The sequence below is a fragment of the Buteo buteo genome, chromosome Z, assembly GCF_964188355.1.
Source record: "Buteo buteo chromosome Z, bButBut1.hap1.1, whole genome shotgun sequence".
Taxonomy (NCBI): Eukaryota; Metazoa; Chordata; class Aves; order Accipitriformes; family Accipitridae; genus Buteo; species Buteo buteo.
In genome coordinates, this window is record NC_134204.1 from 42,857,506 (window position 1) to 42,871,195 (window position 13,690).

General features: G+C 37.1%; 1 protein-coding gene across 1 annotated transcript in view; it reads left to right on the forward strand.

Moving 5' to 3' along the window:
- CEP78 (centrosomal protein 78) overlaps window positions 1-8,949 on the forward strand; it is a 28,589-nt gene extending 19,640 nt beyond the window's left edge. Inside the window, exons 13-16 of the mRNA XM_075019977.1 lie at window positions 2,338-2,415; window positions 4,166-4,332; window positions 6,429-6,582; window positions 8,096-8,949. Of these exons, the coding sequence (XP_074876078.1) occupies window positions 2,338-2,415; window positions 4,166-4,332; window positions 6,429-6,582; window positions 8,096-8,620 (924 nt within the window). The 3' untranslated portion in view covers window positions 8,621-8,949. The remainder of the gene's footprint in view (window positions 1-2,337; window positions 2,416-4,165; window positions 4,333-6,428; window positions 6,583-8,095) is intronic.
- The last annotated feature ends 4,741 nt before the right edge of the window (window positions 8,950-13,690 follow it).

The window sequence follows — 13,690 nt, forward strand, 5'->3', positions numbered from 1 at the left end:
TAAAGGCTGTCGGTGCTGTCTTTCTGCACTGCACTACTAGAAGGCTCAGTCTTGTAGCATGAATGTACATGTAGCTCTGATGTATTTTAATGACTTTTTTCTGCACAAAGACTAGCAGTTTGTGTAAGCTAATGAATTTCTCAAAAGCAAATCAAAGACTAAAGCGTATGTATACTTGTAATTTAATGGTGACAAATATGTTTGCTGAGGTACAAGGCATCTTCCTTTTAAATGTAGTCTTCTGTTACTGCTTATGAGGAGATGTAGCTGCAGTGTTTGTCAATTTTTTTATGAAGTCAGCCCATAACCGTCAAATGTGTGTATCTACGGTGTGATAAATCAAGTTTAAACAAAACTACAAAACTTCCAAATTTCTGTTTAAAAAGTCTTGATAATTCAACTATTTTCTAAGCTTTTTCCTTTTGAAAATACAAACCAGCAATCTGAAGAAAAAGATTAGTGCTGTCACCTTTAGAATTGTCTAAAGTCTGTCCACAGCAAAAATACTATAGAACTAAGATTTCTAAAGTAGAGTTGCTTGCCAAAAAAACCTACACCCTAGAAACTTTAAAATACATATATATGTGCACACACTATAAATGGAACTGTAAGAATTCAAGTCTGCGGTACCTGTGACTGATCTTCAAAGCTAGGTTACAGGATTCCAGCTTACATGTCAAGTTGTGAATGTAGAACACTACGGTCGCTACTTTCTGTGGTGTGCTTCTGTATCTATAAAAGGATTTCTAGCTCCTATTATTTCCACACATTCTGAGGCAGATTGCAGTAAGATTGTGGTATTTGTTGAGGGTTCTTCTTCGAGGCTTCCCCCAACGCCGTGCCTGGACATGATTTTGTTACATCATGGCAGTTTGGTACTGTTAAATCTCTTTCCAAATACTGTCTTTGAAATGTGGTTTTCCTATACCTTCTGACCTCTGAGAGTCTTTCTCGTGTGTTCAGCTGATGCAGATATGACTGGCTTTCTACTTCCAGGGTTAGCTTGGCTGATACCAGTCTAGGGATCTTAGGACTGAGCTTTACTGGACAATAGTGACAGACCCTTAATCTTCACTCTGAGTGGTTGTCACTGGGAGGGCTATATCTAGAATATTTTAGAACCTGCATCTTTGAATCAGATGCAAAAGTCCCTTGCATCCTACAAGAGCTGTGAGGACCTTTTGGCATTTGTAGAAGGATTATTTTTACTATGCATAATGTTAGACACCAGTCTTCTCAGTTGATTGCTTGTATGAAGTGCAGTAGAGTGCTCTTGAATAAGCTTTTAATAGTAAACAAAGGACTTCAGTACTGTTTGGATCTTTGCTCTTCTGTAGAACTGGCTGGTAAGGTCTGTATAAAAAGCAGTGGCCTATGTTACATATATGTGCCTGTACAGAAGGTGTATAGAGAAATGAGTAAGCTTTGTATACTGTTGGTACATACAGGTTACCTTCTGAAAAATGGAGCAGCTTGATAATTTTAACCATTTTCACCTTTAGAACCAGAAGACCGTGTTAAGGCATGCAAGAATGAAAATTCCTATTTGTTCTTCCACTTCAGATGCTGTAATTAAAGATGATAGTGCTCTGCAATGATATGAGAAAACATGGTATTGCTTATCAAATCCTGACTACTGTTCACTGACACTGAGAGATTCACTACTTGGAACTAAAAGTTAAAATACAAGTGTAGGCATCTCATGAATAAGACTAGGATATATTTGTTAGATGTTTATGTTTGGTTTTGTTATTGCTAATTCAACACTGAGCTGCTTAACTCACTCAAACAGCTTGGGATTGTGGAAAAACTTAGTTCTGCTGAAGAACTCAGTGAAACCAATTGGAAAGAGTAGAGTTCTTACAGTTCAGAATTTTGTATTCCTACTGCTGTAATAAGGAATAAAATCCTGAATGAAGAATACATTCTGAAAATCTAGGTATGGCTACTAAGGATTTTTTTGAGCTCAATTTAAGCTTTTGATAAGGTAGTCGTATTTAGTTAAAAATGAGGTTTGAAAAGGTGAAGGGGAAGAAGAGGAAGTAGACAAGAATGTACATTCCTGATGGTAATGTCATAGACCTGAGAGACTTGTGTTATAATCTCGTGGTATCTATTGCTATATTGCAAATCACTTCCGCTTTCCTGTATTTATTTTTTGCATCCTAGAGTTATGTACTGGTAAGACCTCCGTCATGTATTTTTGTAGAAGATATGTTGTTGCTTGGAATGCTGTGTGCTAGTTGTTAATTGGACATGTTGAGTTTTTGTATAAAATTGCATGGTGATTAGACATTTTGATATAAATTTCATGATAGTTTATCTGTGTTACGATAGTTGGAGCTGGAAGAATGCATGGAAAAATTAAAGGAAGAACAAAGAGCCAGAGTAAAGGCTGAGGAACGGATAACGGAGGTAATGATAATTAATTGTTAGTTGTCTTTACTTTTAAAGAGGCACCAATCAAACTATCCACTTGCTTAATTAGGAGTAATTATCAACGACCTCTAATGTGGTAGCTTCCAGAGTTTCAGTTCAAAGTCACATGGATCATTTCCTAGCCTAAGGGCAGTGATGAAATCTGCATTTAGTAATGTGTGTTTGTTCTCCTGATCCTATTCCAGAGCCTTGAACTCTGGGTCAAGCTACCCTTTCAATGTGTTTCATTCATTTGGCATATTACTTATGATCTGGGGCATCCTGATGTTTGTTTTTCTTGAGAAAGTGATTAAATCTGTTTGCAATTTGCAGCAGATGGATAGCTCTTTGAGGTCTCCCACCTTCTTTATCATAACTTGCATTGAAAAGCTGTTTGTTGCAAATGTTGTTTAATTTGGCGTATTCTGTCCCTTTTGATTTTTAAGTTTTGTTTCTGCAGACAATAAAAATATCGGATGGTTTTCTGCATAGCATGTTGTCCATAGCCACCAGTTGTTGTGAAGTGCAGTTTCACTTTATGACAGAACGGAACTAAAGACTTGTCACAGTTAAACTGTGAGGTCTATTTCCCCTCTGTCCATTGTTGCTAAACTAAAAAGATCCTTTTGCATCAATAAGCAGAATTTCTTGTAACTGAGTTGAGTGTAAGATAGTATAAATGAATGGATTTAGTTCTCGATGTGATCTGAAGTGGAATTAAAGTGGTGGTAGCCTTTGGAACTTGAGCAACATGTGGTACCCCATAGTACAGGGAGCAGATACCTACAGAGGACTCTGCGCTCTACAAGGTTCATTGTAGTCCTCTGGTGCAGCCATTCCAATCCTGTAATGTGAAGTGCATCAGTGGGCTCTGCTGGATGCCTGTTTGAATACTTAAATGCTTTTTAGGCTAAATACCCTTTACAAGCAATCTTTCTCTGTCATGCTGGACTGCTTGGACCTAGCACCTTGTCTCAGGAGAAGGGATAAACTAAGTAGCAGTAATCTCTAAAATTGTTAATTTTGATGCTAGTTGAACAGCTACAGTGCATTACACAGTTCTGTTATTTTTTTGTCCTTGAAAGAAGGAAGGCCTGTGGTAGCAGTGATTCCATAGCTGTAATCTTAAATGAGTGTCTGAGTTAATGTTTCTGTCAAACATATTCTACCACTATCATTCAGCTTTCAGTTTGTCATTGATTTGATTAATGTTCAATGTGAAGAAAAATTGGATCATCTTAAACTTTCAATTTTGGGATGCACAATGCAGGGGAGAGATAGAATAGTATGCATGCCCTCTGATAGAGGCGTGACTAGAAGGAAAGCATTGGCCTTCGTTAAGCTGTTTTACTAGTAAAATAAATTCTTTGGTGTTAATGTGTCATATAATACATGCAAATTAACATGATATGAAAGCTAGTTTCTTCTGCTTGCACTTGCTCTACAACATTCTGTACATACTGAAGACAGTGCTGAGCCAGTAGTTTTGAGTGCCTGGAGTAATTTCACTATGGTAGCATAGAATTGCAGTTCTGGTTAAACAAACCTGCACAGATCTCAATGTAATAGTGCCCTGAATATTTCTGGTACAGGAAGCTCTATATCAGTTATGTCAGTTACTTTGGGTATTTCTCTGTGATACTGCTCTATAGGTTGCAAAAGTGACGTTGGGTATTTTGGTTTTGTTTTAACTGACAATGAAAAAAATTACTTTACCCCCCCCCTCCTTTTTTTTTTGTCCCCATAGCTGGAAGTCGAAAATGCAAGATTAAGGAATCTAAATACCTCCCTATCTGACGTTCTTCATGCACAGTCAGTAACAAACATGATTTTGGAAGATGAAGGTGTTCTAGGCAGCATTGAGAACTCTTTCCAAAAGTTTCATGCTTTTTTAGACCTCCTTAAAGATGCTGGGTAGGTTATCGCTTTGCTGTTTCTCGTAAGATCTCTTTCCAAAATTATCCTTCCATTGAAGTATGCTGCCTTCTTTCCCCCCAGATCTGTAGGACTGTACTTGCAAAGAGCAAAGGAAGAAAAATTAACTATGTACCTACTGTTTAGTCTTCTATTAGTGGGAGAAACATGATCCAAGCACTGTCCAGCTGAATTCATGTATCTGTCCTTGGGAAAGGCTTTCAAGAAGCCCATTCCAAAAGAGAAGAAAGCTTCTATTAAAGTATGTTTCCAAGTCTTCATTGGATCACGTGTGGCTCTTGGCATTCCTGTGATATGAAAGGCTCAAAATGCAGTTGAACTGGCTTCAGAAAGTGTCTTGTTGCCTTGGGCCCATTTTTACTAATTGAGGTACAGAAATCTAGATGGATGAATCTGGCCTCTGTATTTAAATTCTGGATTATTTGTTATTGCTTGAAATATTTTAGAGAGTGTTTAGAGAGCGTTGATTGAAGTTTGTCTTAAGGTTCCACCCCTGTACCTGCAGTTTCTCAGGATGGTTCATCCTTCCCATTTGTCAGTTTAAGCTTTACAAAACAGGTTTGAGAGCTTGGGTATCTCCTCCAGGAGAATGAAGGAATGATATGAAGATACATTGTAGTCTACTCTGCATGTTCAAAGGAGACCACAAAAGCTTTTATTTGCCCTCCCTGCTTCCTCCTTCTATCCACCTCCCCATTGTAACAGTGTAACTTAATGTAAAGTTCACCTTGAGGCTGTGTTCTAATTTTGTGCCAATCAACTGGTAGACTTGCAGTTCCTTTAAGAATGAATTTCAAACTTTGGAGGAAAGGAAAAATGCTTTTTCACAACATAAAATATAAGTTTTTCAGGTGGGCCTTACATCTGTTCATGATTATAGGGAACTGCTCTGAAAGTTACAGAAATCCAATCACAAAGACTGTTCTTCTCAATAAGTTTATATATATATGTTGTGGTTTAACCCCAGCTGGCAACTAAGCACCATGCCAGCCCCTCATTCACCTCCTTCACAGTGGGATGGGGAAGAGAATCAGAAGGGTAGAAGTGAGAAAAGTTGTGGGCTGAGATAAAGATAGTTTAATAGGTAAAGCAAACGCTGGGTGCACAAGCAAAGCAAACCCAGGAATTCACTCACTACTTCCCATCAGCAGGCAGGTGTTCAGCCATCAGGAAAGCAGGGCTCCATAACATGTGATGGTTACTTGGGAAGACAAACACCACAACCATGAACATGCCCCCTTCCTCCTCCTTCTTCCCCCAGCTTTATATACTGAGCATGACATCATATGGTCTGGAATATCCCTGTGGTCAGTTGGGGTCAGCTGTCCCAGCTGTGTCCCCTCCCATCTTCTTGTGCCCCCCCAGCCTCCTCGCTGGTGGGGTTGAGGAGAAGCAGAAAAGGCCTGACTCTGTGTAAGCACTGCTCAGCAATAACGAAAACATCTCTGCATTATCAACACTGTTTCCAGCACAAATCCAAAACATAGCTCCATACTAGCTACAATAAAGAAAATTAACTCTACCCCAGCCAAAACCAGCACAATATAATATGTTGTGCTATCAGTTGATGGCTGCAACTTCTCACTTCTTATTGAGGCTTAAAACACCCAAGTGGTAGGTTTGGCCAGTTTGTAAGCTGGTAGGTGAAACAACATGACTGTGTGTGCAAAGCATGTAATTGGATTTGGCTGTTAGAGATTATGTGAGTCTGGGAGATGTGCACCAATCTTCTGCTTGAGTGATAGAGTTTTAATCTTTGTTCTCCCTGACAGGGAATCTGCTTGCCAGCATTCCGCTCAGAGATCAGTGTTAACCGGGAGAACTTCATTCTTAGCCTCATAACACTGAGTGAAAACTAACAGTTTTGAACCTGCAGGCTAATTTGTGCAAAGACAGGAAAACACCTTTAGCTACTTGTTTTCATCTCTATCAAGCTATTTTGGGTTTCTCAAAAAATAATGGAAAAACTAAGTTCAAAGCTTCAAGCAGATTGTGTTTCTTCTGGGTTTTAGTATTTAGGTCTTTCACAGGGTAAGAATTTTTTGTGTCATTTTCTGTTAAACTTTATTTTACAGACTTGGACAACTTGCTGTATTAGCTGGGATAGACCAGTCAGATTTTGGTCTTTTGGGGCATCCACAAATGAATTCTACTCTCAGTAAGCCTGCTAACATGCTAAAGGAGAAGTCTTTTGAAGAGGAAAGACAAGAACATACCCAGAATAGCAAAGTAAGTCTATAGAGGGAATGCTAGTGGCAATGTACTTGATGCGATTTACTGTAGTTTTCAGCTATTATCCCCCTCTGACTGAAAGTAATGATTACCAAATGTTACTGCAATCTTTTGCTGTAGCTGTATTTATACAGAACATAATTCAATGATTAATATAAGCTTTAAGTGATTACCATGTGGAACAGAAACCATAGTATTTTGTAATGTACTAAAGGAAGTGTTGGTGGTAATTATGTTGTTTCTTATTCTGAAATATGAAGTTCCAATAGTGGTATGCATCCATTAAAAATGGAAAATACCATGACTAGGGTTTTTGGCAACATTTAATAATGATGTATAGTGGTTTCAAAAAACTTAGTCTGATAGTAGAGACTAGTACAATATGCCTATTGAAAAGCACATATTTTCTTTTAAGTAATGACAGTGTATATGTCTAGTCCTGTTAGATTTCTACATGGGCCTTGCCATGAATTTCAGGCAACTACCAATTTGTAATATTAACAACATAAGGTTTTGGTTTCTACTATGAAGTCAATAAATAGAAAACTTTCTGGATTTTTCAAGGGAGGCACAAAAGTTCCCTTTAAAAAAAAAAAATCCAGGCATAAGTTTTTAAGGCAATTAAAAATTAAGATACTGGCAGCCTGCAATTGTGTCCAAGTTGGATAAAACTTGTCATGCTAAGAATCATTCTGCATTCCAGTATGTTTCTTATACCCAGTGTCTTCCCCATTAAGTGTTACAAATTCCTCAAGAACACCATGAGCTTTTACCATGATGGTAAAAAGTGTGGGTTTTTTTAATGGTTTGGAAAGCAATTTCCAGTTTTGCAGTTTGAATCTGCTAAAATTATTTGGAGTAATAGAGCAATTCTCATTATAGGTTCTTTGACTTTTTTTATAGTTTGGCTTGCCACAATGTTTTCAGCTGATGGACTCTTCTGCACTGTGAAATTAACTTGTTCATGCAATTTGTTTGAATATTTTTTTTCTAATTCAGCTACAATTAAAAGCCTGAGCTTAAAAAGTTTTTTAAGTATATATGGCAATGGAGGATTACAAAAAGCTTCAGCTAACACTTGCACTACTCTCATACTTATCTCTTAGTATTGGTTAGTTTGAATTCTTGTAGCAGCTATGTTTTGTGGAATAAACTATTGGGACCACACTACTGTGAACTGTGAGCAAATGTAATGAATTGCAGGTATTTTAGGATGATGGATGTGATTAGGCTTTGGCTGCTTCAGTGTAACTGACATGTTTCTGTAGTATAAAGTTCAAGCTAGATGGGAAACTAATATACCTACTCTGTGTCATTATCACCCTAGCAATCTTCTGAAACTCGCTTGCTTTGAAAGGTAATAAAGGTTGTGTGATTGCTGTTATCTCTGAATCTTTTCTATATTATGTAAAGACACTATTTTGCTATGCAGATTTTAGTATATGGCAGTTGCAATACTGGATTTTTTCTCTCATTGCATCAGTATATTCACTGGAACCTCTTATTTCAGAACAGAGCTGGGGACATCCAAGTTTCTCTTCCTGGCACATTTCAATCCCAGATGGCTGTGAATAATGCCTTCTCTGCTCTTAGAGAAATACAAGAACTTCAGACTGCTGGGCAACAGTACCAGCCAGGCTCACGGAAGGAAAATGAAGCTCAAACAGTTAACCAAAATAAAGAGGGTAAGCCTCAAGATAGTACTCCAACATTCTCTGAGAGGAGAGTCAAACAAAATGAACAAGCAAAAGGACGTCACTCAGCAAGGCAATTGGTTACCAGTCTGCATTCACTTTCTGATTCTAGTGTACATATTAAAAGTAATGGTGGCAGAATATCCAGTGGTGCATCTGGTGAAAAAAGCAAAAATTGTTCCTCAAGTAAATACATCCCTAGAGCAAATGAAACAGCAATTCCAAATGGTGGAGCAAGAAGAGACCAAAGTAGACTGCAGACAGGAAACCACTCTGGAACTGATACCGTAGGATCTGGCTCTGAAATACAAGAAAGTATCCAAAGTGTTACCAGCATTTGAAATAGTTCTAAAATGTTTGGACTGTTCTTCACACTTGCAAGATTAAAAATAAATTTTGGATGCCTCAGTATAGTTTGTGAATTTTTTGTAAAGTAATGTAGACTTAGTAACCTTTTAAAGCATTGCGTGCTGTTTAGTATTGCTGTTTCATGTTTGCATCACTTGTCACTAAATTTTTATTTTTGGAAGCATGCGATGCTCTGGTAGAATGGTACCCTCCTGTTTGTACTACATACAAAGGATTCCTGGCATATGGATTTTATTATGTATCACAGATCTTGTTATAGAGTGTAAATTGTTTTGAGCTAATAAAATTAGAGTACAATTTCTTTTTTCCAGTGTTTATTTCCAGTGTATTGCAATGGAAGTGGAAAAAATGGTTTTGGGGCAAATATCAATTCATGCCTAAGTGTGTGGGTATGACATTCCCAAAGGTAGTGAAAGTTCTGGGTTCAAAAATGAGCCCAGAAACTTCTCTACAAGAAATATTTAAATACAGCCATTCTTCCTTATTGCTATGGCTGCAGATCATAGAATAATACACGTTGGAAGGCACTTCTAGAGGATGTCTAGTTCAACTCAGTTACTCTTAGGACCTAGAGAAATGTGGGAACATAAAACTAAAAGAATATCATTGTTTTAAAATTCCTGGAGTTTGCCCCCCAGCTTCTTATTCCTGTCCTTTTGCACAGGCATCTAATCTGCAGCCGTTGAACTATGGCACAGAGTAACATAGATTTTGATTTGTCTCATGTGGCACAGAAAATCATTTTGTTTTGCACCAGGAATAATAAGAAGATGCACTTCAACATGGCCCTGAAAAATAAAGCAGTATCTCTTTATATTTGTACACTTGCCTGAGTGCCATGAGAAGGCAATCAGTGAAGAGCCTAGTATAATGATTATATGTTTTCTTCTCTACCTACTGTAGTATATAAATGGGAGTTCTGTAAAACTGAACTTACTAGGAAGGGTTGTAGAGATGAGGAAGATGTTAAACATTTAAGCAAATTTTAGGGAAAGTGTTTTTAAGCAACATAAAATTTGCATTTGGAAGAATGAAACAACCTAAACAGTTTCAGTTGAGGGTTTAAGCCTAGGTCATTTGGTTCAACAATGGGAGTGAATTTTGCTTTTGATTTTGAATGAACCAGTCAATTTTATTTTCTTAAAATAACTTCTTCCTATGAATTTCTTCACATGCATGTGTTTGTGTCAGTCCTGATTTAAAAGAAATTTCTGAAACTGCACTAATGAACTCTGGGAGATTGGGTAGTAGGATCTGACATACAGTGCTTATCCTTATGAGAAGTTCAAATGTTGAAAACTCATCATATTGTGCAATGGTCATGAAAAGCTGCCTTTTTAAAGAACAGATCAAATTTAAGTATTTTGCCTTCATTTCACTATTTACAGTCTTAGCTGAGATTCTGGATGGTCATAATATTTTAACCTGTTTGATACGGGCTCTTTTTTTCTTGGTAATGTGTATTCCATGTGCAGAGTGAAGAGGCAGGGTGATGGAGCAATGGATGATATTTTTTCACATACAGGAATTAGGCAAGATGACTTGGGCTGAACTGGGGAGGAAAGAAGTACTGTGTAACTTTTTATTCTGTCATCTGTCATGAGAGTTCAGGAACACAAGATCTGTAGAAATTCATTACTCCAATTGCTTGACAATTACGAAGAAATTCATGAATCCTCAAATGGAAATTTTCTACTGAGTAAATAGCATGAGATTACTTTAGCTATTGCGATATTGCACAAGTAATTGCACAATGAAAGTATGTTATTTATACAGACTTTGTCATTTCAGAATAATAGCAGGTAATATATTTATGCAATTTTTTAGATATTCTCCCAAACATTTGAGGTCTACTGCTGCAGTCATGATTCTTTGCTTGTGATTTTGGTTTGATTGATCAATTACATGCAATCAGTTTCTTCAGCATTAAAATGCTACATGTTCCCCTTTTAAAACTAAAACTCTAAAGCTAATCAGTGTGAAATGATGGATAAAATTATAAATTCAAAAGTATGGAGATTTGTGAGGTTAGGAATTACGAATCTGTTATTTGTCCCTAAAAATAGCATAAAGAACTTAGAACAGTTTTTGTATTGTATGCCTATAAGCAGGTGGCATAAATACCTTTTATGTTAAACACTACTAGTATTTGCTTTTAAAGTATGAATTATGTAAAAAATCATCATTTAAAGCAAAATTGGCCAGGCAATATATAACTTAGATGGGCATAGTTTTTTCAGTAGGATTAGTACTTAACCTTTTTTTTTTAAATCAGAAACATTAAGGATTGTCCATCTTGTCACTGGTGCTGTTGTGTAGCACTCTTACTGTGAGAATCTGGAGTGCATACTTTATATACAGTTGAATGTTGGACCTGAAGTCAGTAGAGATAATGGATGTAAGTTACCTGGGGGAGAAGTATTTTTAAGGCTATCACAAATATTTCAAAAGTGTCAAGGTTTTTACTAACCATTTAAAAACACATTTCCAAAAAAATATTTTGTGTACATACAATAAAAATTATTTTGTGTTTATATAAATATACTTAAGAATAAACTATTTCAATAAGTAAATAAAATTGTGTGTATATATACATACATTTTAAATGATTATGAAACCATTTTACCCTGAATTTAGATATAAACTGTTTCAACCTCTTGCTGTTAGTTAATGTTTTACATATTTGTCTGTGTGTTCTTGTTTGACATAAAAGCCTGAAATCAATAGGCCAGTTATTTGCTAGAGAACATGTTACTGTTTACTTATAGAACTCAAGCATTTTTTCTCTCTTCATTTGGGCTTCCCAAGAATTACTTTTCATACTTCATAATTCAATATTTGGAGCCAGATCTCTGAAAAACAAAGTAACACCAAATCCTTGTCTGAACTACCTGCATCTTGTTTTAAGTCCCCCCAAAATTTGCTGGTCGCACTGGTTTGCTGGATGAGACATCCCAACTGCCTCCTGAAACAGCTGCCAGGTTACTATGTAGTCAGCATTATTTGTCTTTTAATAGTGACGTCAGTTTGTCAGTTATTGTACCAGACAGGGAACTCGTGTGTGCTTGCTCTCCTTGAGCGAGCTGATTCTTTTCCAGCAGTAGGCGATGAAGGTTTTGCTGTCCAGCATAACATGAAGTCACGATGAACCCAATAAAAGTTCACTGAAAGCTCTGAAACTTCATTTAAATACTACACTTTCTCTGATTTGTTTCATTTGTTTTATTTTGTTGGGGTTTTTTTTTCCAGTTATACGTCATAGTAAGTACAGCTTGCTCTTCTTACGTATTAATTATACAAATTCACATTCATCTGCTGGGATTTGTGGCACTTGAAGGGTCAGGTTCTCTGTCAAGTGCTAGAAGCCAGAAGCATTCCTGGAAGTCATGGTTCTGAAAGCTTGTATTTTATATTGGGTGACTATGAATATTTATGTAATGAATTTATGCTTTTTGATGTCATAAATATATTAAATCATAATTGCTGGTAGGTAAATACTAAAATAGGAGAAATCTAAATCCAGTAGAAACAAAACTCTGGTGTGACCTTTACTATTCCTCTTTGTTCTCTCCAACTGTGAAAGCGTAATAATCCCTTGCATGTAGTAAAAACTGACTATTCTGTGTTCAGGAAACTTTCTGGTTTATACATCCTTACCAATTTTATTTAGTCCCTGTCAATGCACAATATGAACTGGATTTTCTAAAGCTCTGGGTGGCAAGGCTTCCAGCACAGTTGTCCTCTGATCTCATGGGAGTTGCTACTTTTGACCCTTTTGGGCAGGATGGGACTTTCCTGAACTGAAAAACTACAATACCTGATATTTACTCCCCGTAGTCTGAGCTGATACCAGCACCAGCTTGCCTAGTTTCTATTTCTGTGTTCTAGCTCTTTGTGTCAGAGGCTTGAATTACACTTTTAATTCCAGAGTTTTAATTTACCTTATGGTCTGTGCCACGCAGTTAGGATTCAAGACCGATCCTGCTCGCATGTTGAAGCACGTCCCGTAGTAGTGGCCAGGCTTCCTGACCTGAATCACCAACCTAAACTTTTTCTGACTGCTTCCACTACCCCTTCCTACCTAGGATACCTTTTCCCCAGCTGGTTGGAGTTTGAACCCACCTCTCCAGGCAGACATAGGTAGTCTGGGTTCCATATGGGGAAAAGCCCCTAGGAGGAGCTCATATCTCTTAAGCCTGTTTCTATTTGAGATTCCAGTAAAAATAATTACCTTTTAGTCACATCTGTGTTGTTACTGAGCATTTCAGTAGGGGCTTCTATTTAATTAGAACCAATTCTAATGATTAGAGGTAATGTAGGTGTTCTGGGTGTTGTGGCCTGAGACATATTTTAAAAATACTTCGGTGTTTTGAAGAGAATGTATCCAGCCTGTAATGCCTGTGAAATTTGCTATTATCTCTTTAGAACTGAGGAGGGTTCTGGCGTCTGAAAGTGAGTTTGGTAGGTTTTTCTTAAGCTATTGCTGTTATTGAAATGAAGGCTATCTTTGCTCTAAAACCACCCTATCTGTTCACAACCTTTTAAACAAAGTAACTTGCATAAGATGAAAATCTGTTAACTAAATACTGGATCAGGCTGTAATCTGTAAATTCTTTTTATCGTTCTAGGTATGACCTGGCTTGACAGGAAAAGGAACAAATCCAAGTAGTCAGTATTTCTTCAGTGAAATAATTTGTAATGAAAAATGACCTTTTATATAAATCTCAGTATTCACAAGATAATGGACATCAACACTTTCCTTTCTGAAAGGAATGCAGATTTGGTATACAGGTGATTAATGTTGATGATAAAGTTGGTGAACATGCACAGGACTAAAGTCGGGTCAGCATTACGGATAGCACTGGGCAGACTAAGGTGTTCAAGAGCTGTGCTTTATACAGCTACGTACGAGAATCGTGAATGTCTTCTAAGATACTTGAAAATTATGGGATTCCATAAAGCCCATCTGTTTTCAGTCATACTTAATGGCTTGTTTTGTCAAAGTTGATTTACTGCTACTGCCTTTAACTTCTGAAAACTGA